Here is an 18,156-nt window from a genome sequence, read left to right on the forward strand (position 1 = left end):
TGAAAGCAATTAATAAATACTACAATTGGAGGAGAGGATAAGATTCTATTTCAGTGACAAACAGTTGGCTTTCAGTAATCACTCTTCCTCTCCTTGTGTGTAATCCACCTCTCACAAAACTCTGCTCCTACACCAAACTTTATGGATTTGTTAAAAGCCTAGTGTTATTAAAATTAGCACGAGATGAATTGTGTATGAGGCTTTGCGGATAAGCTTAATGTCAGATAAACTAGAGGAATGCTTATCACTGAAGTGTTGCTTATATTTTTGAATGAGATATAGTGTGTGTATTTACACACATAGTATGTTGATGTATATTTGAACACACATAGAGTATCTGTTCCAGGATAGATAAAGCAATAAATATAACGTTAGTTTTAAATTAAACATTTCTTTTTCCTTGAGGATCTGGTAAAGGTTACCAAAAAAAATGTCTTTTACTCATTAGGTTGTTGAAAATATATTCCAAAAATTCATAATCGATTCATATAAACTTAAAAAATAAACTAAACTTATATATATTAAAGTTTTAAAAAGTATAAGTGGAGTCATTGTTAGAATTACGTGGGTGGGAGGAACTAGACAGGGGGAAAATAGTCAAAAGACTATTCGACTAAGAAAAAAAAGAACCTTCACCACATGCTTTGTCATGGAAGTGCACACCAATCGATAACTCATGAATTGGTGAAGCGTATTCGGATGGCTGTTATCACATTGTACACAAGGCGCGTTCCAAACAGCATCTCAATATTTTGGAGGCCGTAAGTGTACTAATGCGCATACTATTGCTGTGTAGGCAAAAGGAGCTGTCGCATAAATTGTACCAGTTTAAAGAACTCTAATTAACCCCCCCCCCCAAAAAAAAAGAGTGCCTACATTGTGTCAATATTCCTGGTTTCTGCATTTATTTGCAGACCAGTTAATCCCCCCCCCTCCCGTCCCAAGTTCTGAAATATGGATGATATATCACAGATTATTCATTCATTTAATTTGCTCGGTGTAGTTTTATTTATTTTTTGTTTCACTCCTCCCCTCCTCTTGAAAAGTGTTGGTCGAAAGGTTCCTCAAGGTCTTTTTTTATTTTTTTTTATAGTTGAATAGTCTTTTGACTATTTTTCTCCTGTCTAGTCCCCCACCCCCGCCATTGATCTTCCTCATAATTCTAATAGTGGCTCCACGTATCCTTTTTAAAACTTTAATAAAATTTTGTACCACTAAAAACTTATATACACACACTCTACTAACTACAACCACGACATACGATTTCTCTCACTATCTATGCCTAAATTTAAATGCAGATTCCATGAATGAAGCTTTTTTTCTCAGAACTGCCTGTCTGTGGAACACTGTTCCACTGGCCTGCTTCCTGGTTGAATACAAAATGGTAACCTTCAAATCCAATGTAAACAAGTTTTTGTTGAGGCGTCTCCATAAATAATCACAAAAATCATAAATGACAATTGTTCGGAAGTTAATTTTTGCATATAAGACAATAATAATGAAGAAATAAGGAAGAAATATTACTACCATCACTACTGATACCAGGTATATGTAGAACAATAACAGCATGGAGCCAAGTCCGGCAGCTCTGCTACTATGAGTTGGAAAGTATTGTGGTAGGTGTAAGTAAATAAAGGGCAATGGTATGAGTGGAAGGTTATCTGACGGTATAGCAGTGCGTTTTAAAAGAATTTAACTTAGAATAATGGATTGTTTTCAATGGCATGTGAATATTGGTCCAGATCGTTTTTTGGTTTATGTGTAACGGGAAGTTGATATTAAGTGTTACGTCTCTGTTGGTAGGAATTATGTAAAATTACATGTAAATAGCAACTGGTACTAGGTAATTGGTCATATTTAATTTTTACATACTTGTTGAAGGAAATATGGATGCAAGTTTTGATTTTTGCGAATGGATGTAGTAAGCATTCGGCAAATATTTACTTTTTTTTTTTTTTTAAAAGGCGATACTGAACAGCCAATCAATATGCCTGAAAATAAGACTTGATGCGGAAGAAAATCGTGATTATTTTGCTGAGGAGTTCATAAATGGTGAAAAATAATGACAAGTGATTAAACAAAACAATTACATTCTTTTTTGAGAACTGGATTTGATGAAAGTAGGTTTCCTGATGAATGGTGAGTGTTAGGGTTTTTTTTTTTTTTTATTTTTTTTTTTTCCTCTAGTGAAATATACTCCTACCTCCTCTAAATATGAATTGTTTGGAAGAGTCACTTTCCCAGAATCAATATAGCAAATTACAAGGATAAATGAAACTGTTAATTTTTGGAAACCTGCTTCAGATACTGACAGTCAGCATGGCCATATTGGAATTATCTCTGGTGCCTGTTTTTATAGTCCTGTAATGTTTGACTGGAAAAGAGGAGCTATAAATTTATTAATATAGTAAGTATGAACATTTCTTATATATATAGAACTAGCAGGCCGCCTGGCATTGCCCAGTCGTAAAATACGCTTAAATATGATATTTTGATTAATGCAGATTTCATATTTATTATATTTGATTGGACCCAATATATAGTAATAATTTAAAAAGTTAAAAAAGGGTTCATGGGCCACCACCGAGAATCAAAATCAAAACGTTTAGCTTACAATTTACTTTTTTCTTTGACGTTAATGCCTGAGTTATGACGACGTGTGCTGGAAGGCTAAAAATTAAAACCTGAACCAATAGCTTTTATGTTATGCAAGCATATTCGTAATGTCGTTCAACCTTTATCTGGCAAATTCCATTTTTTTTTTTTTTTTTTTTTTTTTTAAATTTTCATACTTTTGTACCGATTTTCCTCAGCTAAAATCCAAATATAAAGTTTCCGCCTGGGTTCGAATATCCTATATATTAAGTTTTACCTCTGTAGACCAAAAACTGACAGGAAGGTAGGCAAATTTTTTTAACAAATATATATATGCATACATAAATATATATAGAAAGAGGTTTGTGTTTACTATAACCTTTTTACGCAAATATTATGCAAATATAAATCATGTAGAATATCTTCATGAATATAATTACACATAATAGTTAACTAAAGATGATCATCCCATAAGAAAAAAAAAAAAAAAAATAGGGAATTAAAATGAATGTTTAAAAGAATATTCTAATTAGCTAGATCTTTTGCAGATGAATGCAATTCCACGACCCATATATAACAAAGTTTTATTTTCATTTTAAATAAAAAAAGGGTTTTAATACACAAAAAATCCAAATTTTTGAGAGTATAGATTTATTTAAATATTATACATTAGTGTTTATTTGAGAAACCCAGGTTTCATCTAATCTTATTATCCTGATAGGCTGATGGAATTCATTTTTCTCCATTTGCATACAAAAAATATTCTGTTTAAAGGCTGCCTGTTTAAGTGGCAAGGAAGGTTTTATTGGATTAAAAAAATAAAAGAATTTAATATGTATGTTAATTGTACTTGCTTGGGATGCAGTGAAGTCCTTTTTAGTTTTTATTTGTCATATTTTTTTTTTTTTTTAGCTTAGCACAGCATAATCATGTTGACACACCAGTTCTTGCTTGATCACTGAAGTTAAGCAACTGTGAACTTGGTCAGTACTAAATGGGTGACCATTTGGGACTTCCATGTGCTGTATGTGCTCTCTGCTTATCTGTTTCCATCGTCCTGGTCTTCTTGCCACTGGACTCAAACAGTGCCGATTCAGGAGAAGTGTGATTGGAGATTGCGCAACTCTTGCCTCACAATTACATGTGCATCTGCCCCTACAGGGGGTATCCTTTATCTTTCAAGACTGAACGGAGGCATTGAGAATTTTTTACCTCTACAGAAAATTGTAAGGGAGATAACTCTTTATATTCTGTAATAATAATAATAAAAAAAGAAAAAAGTTGATTTAAATTCTTTTTGTAATCATTGAAAAATTTGTTCCATCAAGACTAAATATTTGAAAATAAACTCTAGCGAAAATAGTTTAGTGTTAATAGCATAATACAACAGTAACAAATAAAAATTTGCTAATCCAAATCAGTTTGATATGTCAGTTTAAACACTAAGTTCATTTTAAATCTTACAACGTAACTTCATATGTTCGATATTATGATGGTTCTGTGAAATCTGGCCAAATGAGCTCGGCATGTTCTTGTGCCATTGACCCTTGAATTTCTGGTCAAAATGAAATCTTATTTTCTTGCAAAAGAAATCTAAAACCTGCATTGCATACTGATAGAATCGCAGATTATGGAATAAGCTATGTTGAGTTTCAATCTCATTGCATTTATTGTGTTCAATTATGAACTACTGCCATTGTTGTTAAGTGAGGTCAAACTTCGGTCCATAGATAAATTAGTCTGGAAGTCAGTTTGTAAACGCGACCCGATAAATGCTAACATGTAACAGACATTACACTTAATATGATGATTTTACTTTGTAGTTGCCTGAATGCATCCCAATAACGGATCCATGATTAGATGTATCTGCTGCAATGTAAAATCTTACCAAATCCGACACATTAGATCTGAGTGATTGCTGAAAGCACTTCAATTATACAGTCTAGATATTACCATAAGGATGAATCGGTTGTGCTGATATGATTGTGAAGTATTCAGCCTTCTGTATAAACTGCTGGAGACACAAGTCTTTAATTGAAGGAAGACTAACAAGCAATAGAAGACTTGGAAACAAATGACTGGACAAGATGATACAAAATGGTGTTGGAAACGGTGCTTGCAAAACGTCAAATATCCCGTCTTTCAACAATGGAAAAGTGATACTAAATGTAGAGAGAGCATGGGTATTGTCATGTTGGCATCCACTTTGCTACTCTTTATGGTTTAAGGAGAGTTTTTCTTGTCTCCACTAGGTTTATGTAATAAACTGGAATTAGTTTTAGAAATTACTAGCCTGGGTGCCCGACATTACCTGGGTGTTTGGAGGTGTGTTGAGCAAAAAAAAAAAAAAAAAAAAAAAAATCGTAAGCAGGCTTGAACCCGTAACGCGCCAGAGGAAAAAGAGGTGAAAAAAAAAACAAAATGTCTTACTGATGTGCCTACTGTGGTTGTGACATCATGGGTGGTTGAAATAACACCTTTTAAGCGACGTCATGAAGGCAAGGGCTGAATGACTTACAAAAAATGTCAGAAAAAAAAAAAATCAACCCTTTCTGTACAAAAGTGCCCGGTTGAGGGTGAAGGAATTAATGTTTTTGGCCAATTTTTCGGTATTTGTCGTCCGAAGGGTCGAGCTTCAAAATGATACTGATCTCATAAAAATCCGTCACCTCTGTTGAAAGTTTTAGGCAGACATACAAACATACATACATACATACATTTAAACAGGCAGGTGAGATTTATTATAGACTAGCGGGGATACCCGGCGTTGCTCGGGTGTTTGTAGGTGTGTGTTGGGGGATAACTAAAAAGTTTTGGTAAGTAGATAGGATTGAACCCAGAACGTTGAGGTGAAGGTGGAAAAGAAAGTGTGAAAAACACCTGACAACTTACCACTCGCCCACAAAGGGAGAGTAACTAAACAGTTCAAATTTAACGATTAAAAAGTGAAATTGACAAGTGTGTGATTTCAATGATCACGCTATAGAAGCCCCGCAGTGAACTTTTACTGCGGGGTAGTTATTTTGGTTTTGTTTTCGTTTCCCAACTTTTTGTTTTGCCAAAATATTGGGGGGTAACCAGCTCCCCATTAAGAGGAGAGTTTCCGTATGAATAGCAATTGTCTGATATAAGGAGTTTCCCCCACATTGATCAAACGCCCATTGCTTTCTGGATGTTCTCGGCACGAAGGTTGGTAACCACATCTTCACTTCAGATCAGTTTCGCTTTTATACGAAAAAGCAGAACGAACACGTGAGAAGCCTAAGTAGCAAGAATTTTATAAAAGTTGATCAAAATAAATCTAGACATGACACGCATTCGCAAATTGTAGATATTATGATCTAGGGGGTATATAAATAGTTCTAACATATAGTAAATCCCCCCGGCCCGCCCCGAGAAGCCCGGCGAAAAAAAGCCTTTCTTGGACATACAAAAATGCACGCGCCGCATTTTCCTTTTATATATATATATATATATATATATATATATATATATATATATATATATATATATAATATAGATGACCATTGCGTCTCTCTTAGAATGTAATTTTTCTTTTGTTAATGAACAAAATCACTGCTTACATATTACACGACTAATTCTTTTTCTGTTTTGTTTTTTCAGTGCAGTGATGTTGTCGACCTCGAGAAAGTTAGTCAGAAGATTGAGATGCTAACAATTGATGCACAAGACAGAGAGCTAGACGTGATCGAGAAACTGACGAGGGAATGTGCGAAGGATGAGAAAAACATTCAACAAGTGATCAAAGTGATTTATAACAAGAGTCTGGTGGACATTGATTTTGCACGGACAGGGGCAGTAATCTGTGACAGACTCTCTAAGATAGATGGAGATGGCGTGAAATATCGAACTAACTTATTGAAACTTTTGCAGGCAGATTTTGCAGGTGAGATTCAAATTAAAAAAGAAAACACAAAAGATACAGCTAGTCTTAACATGTGTCCATTCAATGTGTGCATTTGGTGATGAGAATGCAATTTCAAACTTAAGCATGACAAACCGACCAATGGCAGAGCCTCTTATAGAGACATTTGGTTATGTCTAAAATGGAATGAATGTTGTCTTTGTGTTTGACTCTAATTCATAAAAGGTTTTGCAGTTGATCTTCTGAAAGGATTACCTTTGAATAGTGGTGTTGGACGTGTTTTATTCCCAATACAAAAACTTGGAAAATACCAAAGTGGGTATTATATCCTGAGTTATCCATTTGTGCTGGACATCCATAGAAAGTTTTATAAATTGTATTTTTTATTTGATTTGTAATTTAGAATCGACAGAAATTAAAAAATAAAAATACTAATATGGGAGTTCAGGGCTTGGAGTAGGGTTACACAGTGGTCCACATCGAGGTGTGTCACTAGGAAGTTAAAGATTATAAATTTACTGAAAATTATTTTAATATCAGTTTATATACACCTCCTCTTTTCACTCAATACAAGTATATAATTAAGTCCCTCTCCAAAAATTGAGGCTCTGTCGGTGGGGCATTAGAATATGCCGACTGCCCCCCTGCAGAGGGTAAAAGTCCCTCAATGGGGGATATGATATGGATATGACCTTAAACTATATCCAGTGGTGAGGCCCCAGCTTGTGGGCTTTGGGGAGTGTGGAGCCACCCTTTAATTACCATTGCTCCCAGGTCCAGTCTGACCCGGAGTGGTAGTACCTGTTTGGGTCCCAACTATGGGTTAAATAGAAACCGACGTGAAAACAACAAATATATTCTATTAAAAAGATTTTTCTTAAATCTTCGGATTCGGCATTAAATAACCCGAAAAGGCTTGATATGCCGTAAAACAAAAACAACCAACCAACCAAAAATTGAATACTTCAAATGTAAAAACAATTTAAAAAATAGAGGTATTATGTGGTGTTATGGGCCTAAAATTATGTAGGGTTCCTCATTTAATCCCAGACAACATCTAGTCATTCTCTTAATATTTAATAAAATGAAGAATGTATTCATGTGTAGCAGTTATGATCAAGATTATTTTTATTTTATTTATTTATTTATTTTTTTTTTTTTTATAAATTATCCTCGTTTGTGAAGTAATTATGTCCCAGGTTATCAAAATTTTTTTTTACTGTAGAGTTGAAATTTTTTGTAATGACTAAAATCAGGTTAGAATACACAAAAGGAAAAAAGTTATTCTATTTAGAAAGGGAAATATCGACTCTTCTAAAAGACGCTGGGTATAATCATGTTGATACACCGGTTTTCGTCAGATCACCAAAGTTAAGCAACGTTAAGACTGGTTAGTAACAGATGGGTGACCATTTAGGAATTCTAGGCACTGTATGTGCTCTCCACTTATCTCTGTATTTGTTTCTAGTCATTCTGAGCATACACACTCACATATATATATATACTTCACTTGCTACTGGTATTTTACAATGTCGAGTCAGGAGAGGTGTGGTTGGAGATTGCTCACCTCTTGCAACAAAAATTTTATATCTGCAGACACTCCTACGGTGGGTATCCATAGTCTGTCAAGACTGAAGGAGTCTTTACCGTACATGTGATATATTTTAGAAATCAAGAGGTTATACATTCAAAATAACTTACACATTATGGTAAACAGCAAAGCAGTTCACACAAAAAGTTACATTGTGCTTTTGGCAATGATTTAGTGGTTTATTATTGCAAGACTCATTTATATAAGTTCATATATCACTGAACAAATAGAATTTTAGCAAATTTCACAAGAATTTTTAAGAGGGTTTCAACAATTCTCAGAAATTGATGGATATAAGATGAATTGAGTTATTATGCAGTAAGCAGTACTATTATAAATTTTAAAAAGATATTATTTGGTGTCCTATTTATAGGACAGTATGACCTAATGGGTTAATTCTCTGAACAGAAAAGTTTTGCACCACTTTTATACCCCCTCCTCACGAAAATCAAAAAAAAAAGATAAAATTTAACTAAAACTTATCACTAGAATTCTTATGATTTTGATCAATATACACTACATAATTTTGATTCTAGAAATTTGCGATTTAAAGCTTAAGTTGCCATAAGAAGAAATTGTAATTCAGGAAATCCTGTTCAATTGGTATCTAGTCACTATGGATAAAATTTATTATAAATATGAAGTATTTGAATTTTCAAGTGGGAAGTTGTACCCATATTTTGTCCCTAAAAAAACCTTTAAAATATTAAAGAAAAGCTAAAATTTGGGAATATTTATTGTCTTATACCTATTGTGAAAATTTTACTTTGGGGCCCATGGCTCAGTGAATAAAGGCATTGAATCTATGGTTCCAGTTGAGCATTGTCTGAAGATAGAGGTTTCAATCCTACCTAAAGCAAGCCAAAGGTTTAGTTGGTCAAAGCGTGGTGAGACAACAATAACTATGGAAGGCAGTAATTACTGAGGATACGGTTAAGACTCAACATTCCTATCGCGTTGCAGTTAACCACCTGAAGAAGGCCAGAGGAATTGTTGGCCAAAACGTGGTGAAAAAACTATGAGGATGAGGGCAACAGTTTGCAAGTAAAAAAAATTCTTAAGTATTAATTTATTATGATTGGTTAAATAGTTTAAGAGTAAATCCTAGACATAAAAGGCTTCTTTCAGTCTTGACAGACTAAAGATACCCACGGTAAGGGTGCTTGCGTGTGAAATTTTTGTGGCAGGAGTTGCGCAATCTCCAACCACATCTCTCCTGAGTCGACATTGTTGAATACCAGTGGCAAGTGGAGGGTCAGGACGACTGGAAACAATGCCGAGATAAGCAAAGCACATACAGCGCCTAGAATTCCTAAATGGTCACCCATCTAGTACTAGCCAAGCTCAACTTTGCTTAACTTCAGTGATCTGACAAAAACCAGTGTGTCAACATGATTATGCCATGCACAGACATAGAAATATATAAACATACACACGTAATTTTATAAAAATAGACAAAGAAGTTAGTCATTCCCTATTTTATGGGTTTTTTATAAAATTTATCTACACAGCATTTGTGTGACAATAAAACAATTAGAAATCAATATTAACTGATTTCTATCAAAATCATTGTTTAAATTAGACTTCCCCTTCACTTTGATAACTGACGTTAAGAAAGAAAGAGTATAAATCTGAAAAAGATGGAGCAATTTCTGTAGGAAATCTCAAGTGTGAGAACTCTATGCGAAACAGTATACGTATGAGTTAAAAGAAAAAGCACAGCACAAATTTAGACCTATCTCAAATTTATTTCAACCTTTTATGGGTATTCTCAAATGAGGTGAGCTAGTCAGGCTTGCATCTGACTTCAAAAATGAGAAAATTACAATGAGCACTAGTATTTATTTGAAAAAGACGGAAAGAGTAAGTTGGGGATAATAGAGAAAAATGTATAGAGAAGCAGGAGGAAGGGGTGAAGGAATTTGTTGAATATTTATATTGCATGTTAACAATATCTACTAATGAATCTGTTTTGAATGAAATCTAACTTGGTGTGTGCATAGATGATAATAATAATAATAATAGCAGTCAGTCTTAATCTTAAGATGAAGCAATGATTCACACCGTTCTAGATTTTTCTTTCAGAATTTGATGCAATGTCTTTGATAAATGTCAAAGTTTTGGTCACAGACACCGAATCTCCATTATAATATTGTTTTGGTATTGTGGGAATGTGAATAACTAGATTCAGAAAAATAAATTGAATGTAAAAATAAAAAAACAGGCAGGGTTATTTGTGTAGACTTTGTGAATCGCGAATTGATTTGAATGAACACTAAAAAAAAGCAAATGGTTCTAATAATTTAGCCTCTTTCTTTCTCCGTTTTGTTTTGATTCCTAGTCACTTCCTAAAGCAAGCAAGTAAGTTTTCACAGGAATGTGTGCACTTAGTGTTTTCCACCAATGAAAATCATTTTAAACCCCCAAAAGTAACATGTTTACATGAAAATACTTGCTTTAGGAAAAACGAGGAAAATGAATTGAAACAGAGAAAGAAAGAGGGTAACTTATTAGAACCTTTTGCTTTTTAGTGTTGATTTGAATCACTTTGTGATTCAGTCACCACAAGGTGAAGATTCTTTTGGGGGAGTGCAAAGAAGAAATCGTAATAGCTAACAAAAGTTAAATTTTCAAAAATAAAATATCAGAAAATATACAGATGTGAAAAAGGATTTAAAGTTAGTGATGGTCAGAAAGTGGGTGATCATTTTACATTAAATTTATGTAGAAAAATGACCCTTGCTCAAAAATATTTGGTTAAAAAAATGAAATGTATACTATTGTGACATAATTGTATTAAAAAAGACTTGCAAAAAAAAAAGAATGATGGATAAATACAGCAAAAGATGTTTAAAGTTCTTGTACATAAATGTTCAAAGATGATAAATTGTTTTGTGTACAGTTCTTTTATTACAAAGCCAAAGGAGTTTGAGTCTGTGTTCTGAGTCCTTGTAGAAATGTGAAGATGTTCAATTGAACGAAGCCTAGCAATATTAGTTCATTCTAGGCACAATTTTCCAAAAAGAAAATCAGTTTCTTGTCCAGATTTGCCCCTATATTAAAAAAAAAACAAAAATATAGAAAAATCTGTATGAGGTATGTACTCGTGATGAAATGAAAATATATTCCAAAAATCATAAATTGATCAAGTAGTTTTACTCTTTATAAAGAAAATCATTTTTAGGTGATTAAGGGCAATTTGTAGGCATTACAGCATAAATTTCACAAGTTTGAATAATTCAGTTCCCCCCTTTTTTTTTTTTTTTTTTTTTTTTTAGATTGTTTTCAAAATGGCATACAAGACGGCCACTCTTCATAAAATTTGATTTTATTTAAAAATTTAATCAATTTATGATTTTTGGAATGTGATATTTTATCATGGTTATGCACATCATGCAGATTTTTATTTTTTATTTTTAATCTAGGGGGAATTCTGGACATGAACTAACATTTCTTTAGTATTCCATTCACTAAAGTTTTCAACCTGGATTATTTTTGTGAAAAGTAACTTAAACTCTATATTAAACTATCATATTGACAAGTGGTCATGTTTCTTTAAGATAAGACTATCTTTGTATGCATAATTACATAACATATTTCAACAGCTGACACATTGAATCTTTTGAATGATTCATAGCACATTAGCTTGATTTTTTCTAATAGAAAATCAATATAAAATAAGCAGTAAGATTCAAATCATGTAAAAATGGAAACATAATTTGATAGAATAAAAACTTAATTCAGTAACGTTTCAATCACATTTTCTTTTTGTATGAAAGACAACTTCAAAGCCAATGAAGCCAATTAATGAGTGAACATTTTTCTGTGAGACGAGACTTTATATGAATAGATACACAGCACCACAGAAACCACATTTTAAAAATGCGCTGACATTAAAAAATGAAATTGCAAATCGGCAAAAATAGTGAAATAAATAAAATTATTAATGACACAAAAGAAAGAATTGTGTGTGGTTTAAAATATAAAGGTGAATTAGATATTGTAGTAGAAGAAACACAATTGAAAGCGCATCTGTTTGGTCTGTCAGATGATTAAATCGGGGAAAGAAAAAGGAAGTAAAAAAATAAAAATAGAGTTTAGAGATGAATTCTTTTTATGTGTCATTAATTTGCATAAGAGAGGAATAGCTGCTTTAAGAAGGACGAATTGGAGAGGACAGATAGTTGAGTGTTTGACAGCTGAAAGGAGACGTCAAAGTTGAGTTTTTGTTGTGAATTATGGTTTAAGTGAAGAGTTCTGTCAATTGGGGGGGGGTATGAATTAAGATTTATAAAGATAAGACTAAATTTTGTTTACATCGCAAATTTCCTCCAAATTGAGAGCTGAAAATGAAGAGAATTTTCGTATATTAATCCATTTTCACATTGTAAACTTGATATGTTTGTGATGCCTACTGAAAAAGTAAAACTTTTTAGGAAATGAATACACAAGTAAGAAATCTGATTCTTAAAGTTAGCCACCAGAGTAGTGTATAAAATTATAGAGGCTATTATACCAGCCACATGCTTAACTCTCATTGTTGATCAAATCTAACAGACTCGTATAAAAATGTTTACAACTAGCTGTACTGACCTGGCATTGGCCAAAAATAAAATTAAAAAATTACTGACTTGTTTACAAAGAACTTGAAATTAATTTTGGTTACTTTAAACTGTAATCAAATAATTTTAAGTTTTTAATACTTTACCTTAATCTATATATATAAAAGCGAATATGTATGTATGTACGCTTTTCCTCGATGTCCACAAAAGGCTTCTTTCAGAAGCGCTCGCTCGGTTCACAACTTAAAACTTTTTATATCATCTGTAAATTGTAATATCTCACACTTAACCACGGAGCTCGCCTGTCTATTTAATTTTATTGACTTTCAAACGTTAATTATTCCACATTTCCCACATTGGCACGCGTTACATTCGGTTTTCGGTATAAACAAAAAGCGAAACTCGATTCTAATAACAGGCCCAGAGCCAGTGAAACATTTGTCGACTTCGTTATATCAGACGGGGGAGCGGGATTTTGAAAACAAACAAACAAACCGATTTATTGACCTCATTAAAAACTGTGCCGCACAAAATGCTGACTGCTGAATACCTATCGCCGTCACGTCAATCAAAAACGAGCACCTGTTTTTTTTTTTTTTTTTTTTTTTTTTTTCACACTTTACTATTTTCCAACTGCGCGTCGTCAAGGCTTTGTTTTTTTTTTTTCACACACACCTACAAACACCCGGGCAACACCGTGTACCCCTCGCTAGTTAATAATAAAGAACAAATTTAGATAATTTTTTTGTGTGTGTGTATATATATATATATATACACACACACTAGCAGTTCTGCCCAGCTTTGCTCGGGGCCCTATGTACTGTTCATAACTTTATGTGCATATGTATATATAAAAAGGTGAATATGTATGGTAGGGAAGTGTACACAGATATTTTCACTTTTATAGATATACTAGCGGGGGGTACCCAGCGTTGCCTGAGTGTTTGGAGGTAAATCAAAACGGGGGGGGGGGGTTAAAATAAAAAAAAAAGTTTTGGTAGGTGAGTATGAGGATCGAACCCGAACCCTTGAGACAAAGTTGAAAATTAAAGTGTGAAAAAAACACATGCGGTGTTAACCATTGGGCCACCGCGACATTAACGGAAACATGTTTGAATTTATTTAATTACTTAGAATTTGCAGGTGTACGTTTTAATGTCTTAATGAGGTCAACTTTAACTGCAGGGTTTTTATTTTTATTTTCCCAAGATGTTGCGGGGGGGGGGGGGGCAGCATCCCTTGTCCAATTTGAATAGCAATTCTCTGACATAAGGAAAATATTTCCATACGGATCAAAGCTGATTGCTTTTGGACATTTCCGGCGATGGCGACCAGAAAAATACCACCAAAATTAGTGTCACTTTTATTATAGGAAAAAGCCTCATCCACATGCGAGCGAAAACTGTTGAATATTTATCTTCCCGAAGTGGAGCAAATTAAATTGACAGGCGAGATCCGTTGTTAACTCGGAGATATTATGATTTATGTGATATAAAAAGTTTTAAGAAGTTGTGAGCCGACCAAGCACTTCTCTGAAAAAAAGCCTTTCTTGGACATACACAAAAAGTGAACATACATACACACATTTTCGCTTTTATATATACAGATTTATATATTAGACTAGCTATATAGAAGATAGATATTGGATGCAATATATAATAATTTAAAAAGTAAAAAAAAAAAAAAAAACTTGTGCGCCATCACCGAGAATCGAAACCAAAACGTTCAGCTCATGATTTATTTTACCTCTGTCGTCAATGACTGGGCTATGAAGACATTTATAATGCAACGCTAAAAATTAAAACATAAACCAATAACTACTACATTATGCATTCGTAATGCCGGCGTTCAACCTTCACCAAGCAAGTTTCTTTTTTAATTTTCACACTTTTACATGGAATTTTCCTGGGTAAAACCCAAATATAAAGTTTCGTATGAATTCAAATACCTTACATATGAAGTTTCCTGTCTGTAGACCAAAAACTCTAGGAGTTTGGTAGGTAAAATTTGTTAAACAAAAATATATACATAAATATATATGGAAACAGTTTTGTGTTTACTATAAACATCTTACGCAAATATTATGCAAGTATAAATCATGTAGAATATCTGCATAAATACAATTACACGTAATAGTTAATTAAAGATGATCATCCCATAAGAAAACCGAATAAACTAATAGGGAATTAATTAAAATGAATGTTTAAAAGAATATGCAAATTAGCTAGATCTTTTGCTAATGAATGCAATTCTACAACCAAGATATAAGAAAGTTGTATTTTTTTAAATAAATAGAAAAGAGGTTTTTTAATATGGATATCAATACACACAAAAAAAACGAATTTATAGGAGTGTGTGTGTATGTATATATATATATATATATATATATATATATATATATATATACACACACTTATTTTGGAGTAACTCAAGGAATATATGACACAATCATATTGGTACACTAATTCCCATTGGATCACTAAAGTTAAACAACATTGAGCTTGCCCAATGCTAAAATGGTAAGACTAGTTGTTGTATGTACTCTGAAGTCTGGAGAGTTATGTGCGATGCCAGGCTATTCTTGTCTAAGACATACTATATGAAATAATTCAGCCCCCCCCCCCAATCTCTAAAGGGTTAAGGGATCCATCCATCATCCAACTCAAGGAAAAGAATTTAGTATAATTGCACACAATAATTTCCCTTCAATTTGACTCAAAGTAAGAGAAAATGTCTCCATTCTAACAGTTTTCTTATTTGGAATAAGTACTTTCAGAAAAATTCTGAATGAAATGTGTTTGGCTGCTATTATAGTCGAAGGGCAGGGGGGGGGAACGGGTTAAATCCAATATCGATACAAAAGATAGACTGCTGATTTTAAATATCCAACCATATAACTTTATATCTTAGAAAAATGCTCCAGTAGGTAGCTTAATAATTAAGTCTATCACTGTCAACAAGTTTTATAAGAGGCTTTGAATGATCAGGTAGTCAAATCTGAAATAACATTTTCACCGCTAAACATGCAAATTAAATGGACACATCTTAAGAATTTGATCTATTTTTGTTATACTAGCAGAACCTTGGAAATTCCATGGCAGCTGTAAATTTTTAAAACTAATAAATAAAATTAATAAAATAAAAATAAAAAATAACAAATTTAAAACCATTTTTTAGTAAATTCTTTAACCTTTTAAAGCTAAAAAGAATTGATTTAAAAAAAAAAAAAAAAAAAAAAAAATTCTATGAAAATTCAACACAGAACAGATTTTTTTTTTTTTTTTTTTTCCCTGAATAATTTTTTATGTAAATTTGTAAAGGAACAGATGTCAATTCATTTGCACATTTTCTTTCAATTAAAAAAAAAAATAAATAGAAAAAAACTTAGTCTACTCTCAACGTGCCTTTTTTATTATAAAATAGTCAATTTGAAACCATAAACAGGCAGCCGTGTGTGTGTGTGTGTTTTTTAAAATTTTTTAAGAGGAACTAGTTTTAATTTTTAACTGACTGATAAAAAGCAACTATAAAGGGAGGTAATTCGTTTCTCATTAATTAATGTTTATGATGATGATGATGTTTTTTTTGTGACCCTGGACATTATGGTCGAATAAATTAATATTTAGATTATACTTTACAGACTGTTTTTGAGAGGAGGAGGTGGGATGATGGGTGTGTTCATACTTCTCATGGTGAGCAGAGATCAAGATTAATCTCTTTTCAGACATCTCCACTGCTCCTAAGGTTCAAATCAATCTATTAGAAAACCTCTAGATGGTATTTGCTGAGGAGGCTGGGGTTAATATTTTTTGTTCTTGCATTCAGCTCATATCACTTGTTTTATTGAAATTTGCTGACAATACACAGCTGTCAAAAAGCAATACAAATTTGGCATTAAATAGCCATTTAGGGGTTTAGCATCAGTTTATCTATTTTTCTCAACTTCCAAATTGTTAGAAACATGAATGAATTTCGTTAATTTTTCATGACAAAAATATGTGCTTATGCAGTATGGGACAAAGATAAAATTTACACAGGTGAAAATCACAGTTCCAAATGAATTAATAGAAAAATTCTGTTATATGTATGAATCGAGGGGAAAAAAGTAGATATCTACATTAGACATTTGGACAAATTACTGAGTAGAGTTTTAATTTTTTTAAAAAATCAGGTTTATTACATTTTGATGATCTGCCATTGATAAGGGTGGAAATACTTGTAAATCAGGGGAGATAAGTCGGTCTGTTATTTAACCAATCATCATCATAAACATTAATTAATGAGAAATGAATTACCTCCCTTTATAGTTGCTTTTTATCAGTCAGTTAAAAATTAAAACTATTTCCTCTTCAAAAATGAATGACGGATTAGCAAAATACAATGAAATTCCTCTTTTTAAAAATTGTAATTAAGATTCTACTCTGTCATTTTTTCCAAAATTTTGATGAGGATAATGTCGTATTTGGTATATGAAATAATCAATATATTTGCTAAATATCGATTAGTGAGACATCAGGATGGGTCTTGATTAAAAGTAGATTGAAAAATGAATACAAGTGTCTAGTTTTTCAGAGATAGCAAAGCCCCCGAATGTCCCTAGGGACCATAACTTTTGTAACACCCTTTTATTGTTTTGAAACATTACAGATACTTATTTTTGCTTGATACGTAAGTATATCACAGAACTTCTAGTTGGAATGCGATTTTATCTCATACTGTAGAAGCACCAATAAATGTATTTGCATAATGTCATGTAAATCATTAAAATAACAAATGTGTATGAAAGAAAAGTTTCAGTATAAACAATCATAGCAGTCATCAGTAATATTTTTAATTGCTTTTTTTTTTTTTTTTTACCTTGTCTTATATTTCAAGATTTTTTTTTCTAAAGATGTGTAACAGAAAAATATACCCAAATCACTTAGTGATGGGACGATTCTAAAATTTTTACTGATTCTGATTGTTTTAAAGTATCTAAATGTTTAGTTATGTTTTTGGTATTGGTGCATCTGTTATTGTGCTATTTTGTGATAGTATTTTCAAGTTAAATTAAATTTTCATGTTTTTTTTTGTTTAATAAATTGTTAGATGAAAGTACAAAATAGTTACAAAACACCCTCTCCTCCCCATGTTAACAATGGGTTTCTAAATATTTCAGCACGGTAACGTGCACAAGTATTTTACTTTTTTGATTACAGTTAAACCTCTTGTATATATATTTTCGCAAATGTAAAATACATGGGTTAGGAGGGTGATCTATAGATTTTGGTTTTATTGGCAGCTTAAAATCAATAAATACTTATTTAATCATTCGCACTAGCAAGGAAAAATGAACAAAAATAAAAAATCATTTTTGGCATCGGAAAATAGGTGCAAAATTTTCTGATAACTATTCCAAAACCCTGAACAAGCTTGATTTTTATAATTCCCAATTCTGTTCAATTGTTTCAAAGCTAAAAAAAATAGCAGCCTCCATTCAGTATTTTTTTTTCTAAAATTTGAGTAGTCTAAATTCAACCAGG

The 18,156-nt window shown here is 32.4% G+C and overlaps 1 protein-coding gene across 2 annotated transcripts in view; it reads left to right on the forward strand.

The window, feature by feature from the left end:
• Positions 1–18,156, forward strand: part of LOC145245836 (CBP80/20-dependent translation initiation factor-like) — a 101,184-nt gene that overhangs the window by 58,166 nt on the left and 24,862 nt on the right. For both annotated transcript variants that reach the window (XM_080107488.1, XM_080107489.1), the window contains exon 2: positions 6,220–6,502. In XM_080107488.1, the coding sequence (XP_079963614.1) occupies positions 6,220–6,502 (283 nt within the window). The remainder of the gene's footprint in view (positions 1–6,219; positions 6,503–18,156) is intronic.

Source organism: Euprymna scolopes, chromosome 23 (assembly GCF_053919585.1).
Source record: "Euprymna scolopes isolate OS-2025 chromosome 23, ASM5391958v1, whole genome shotgun sequence".
Lineage (NCBI taxonomy): Eukaryota > Metazoa > Mollusca > Cephalopoda > Sepiida > Sepiolidae > Euprymna > Euprymna scolopes.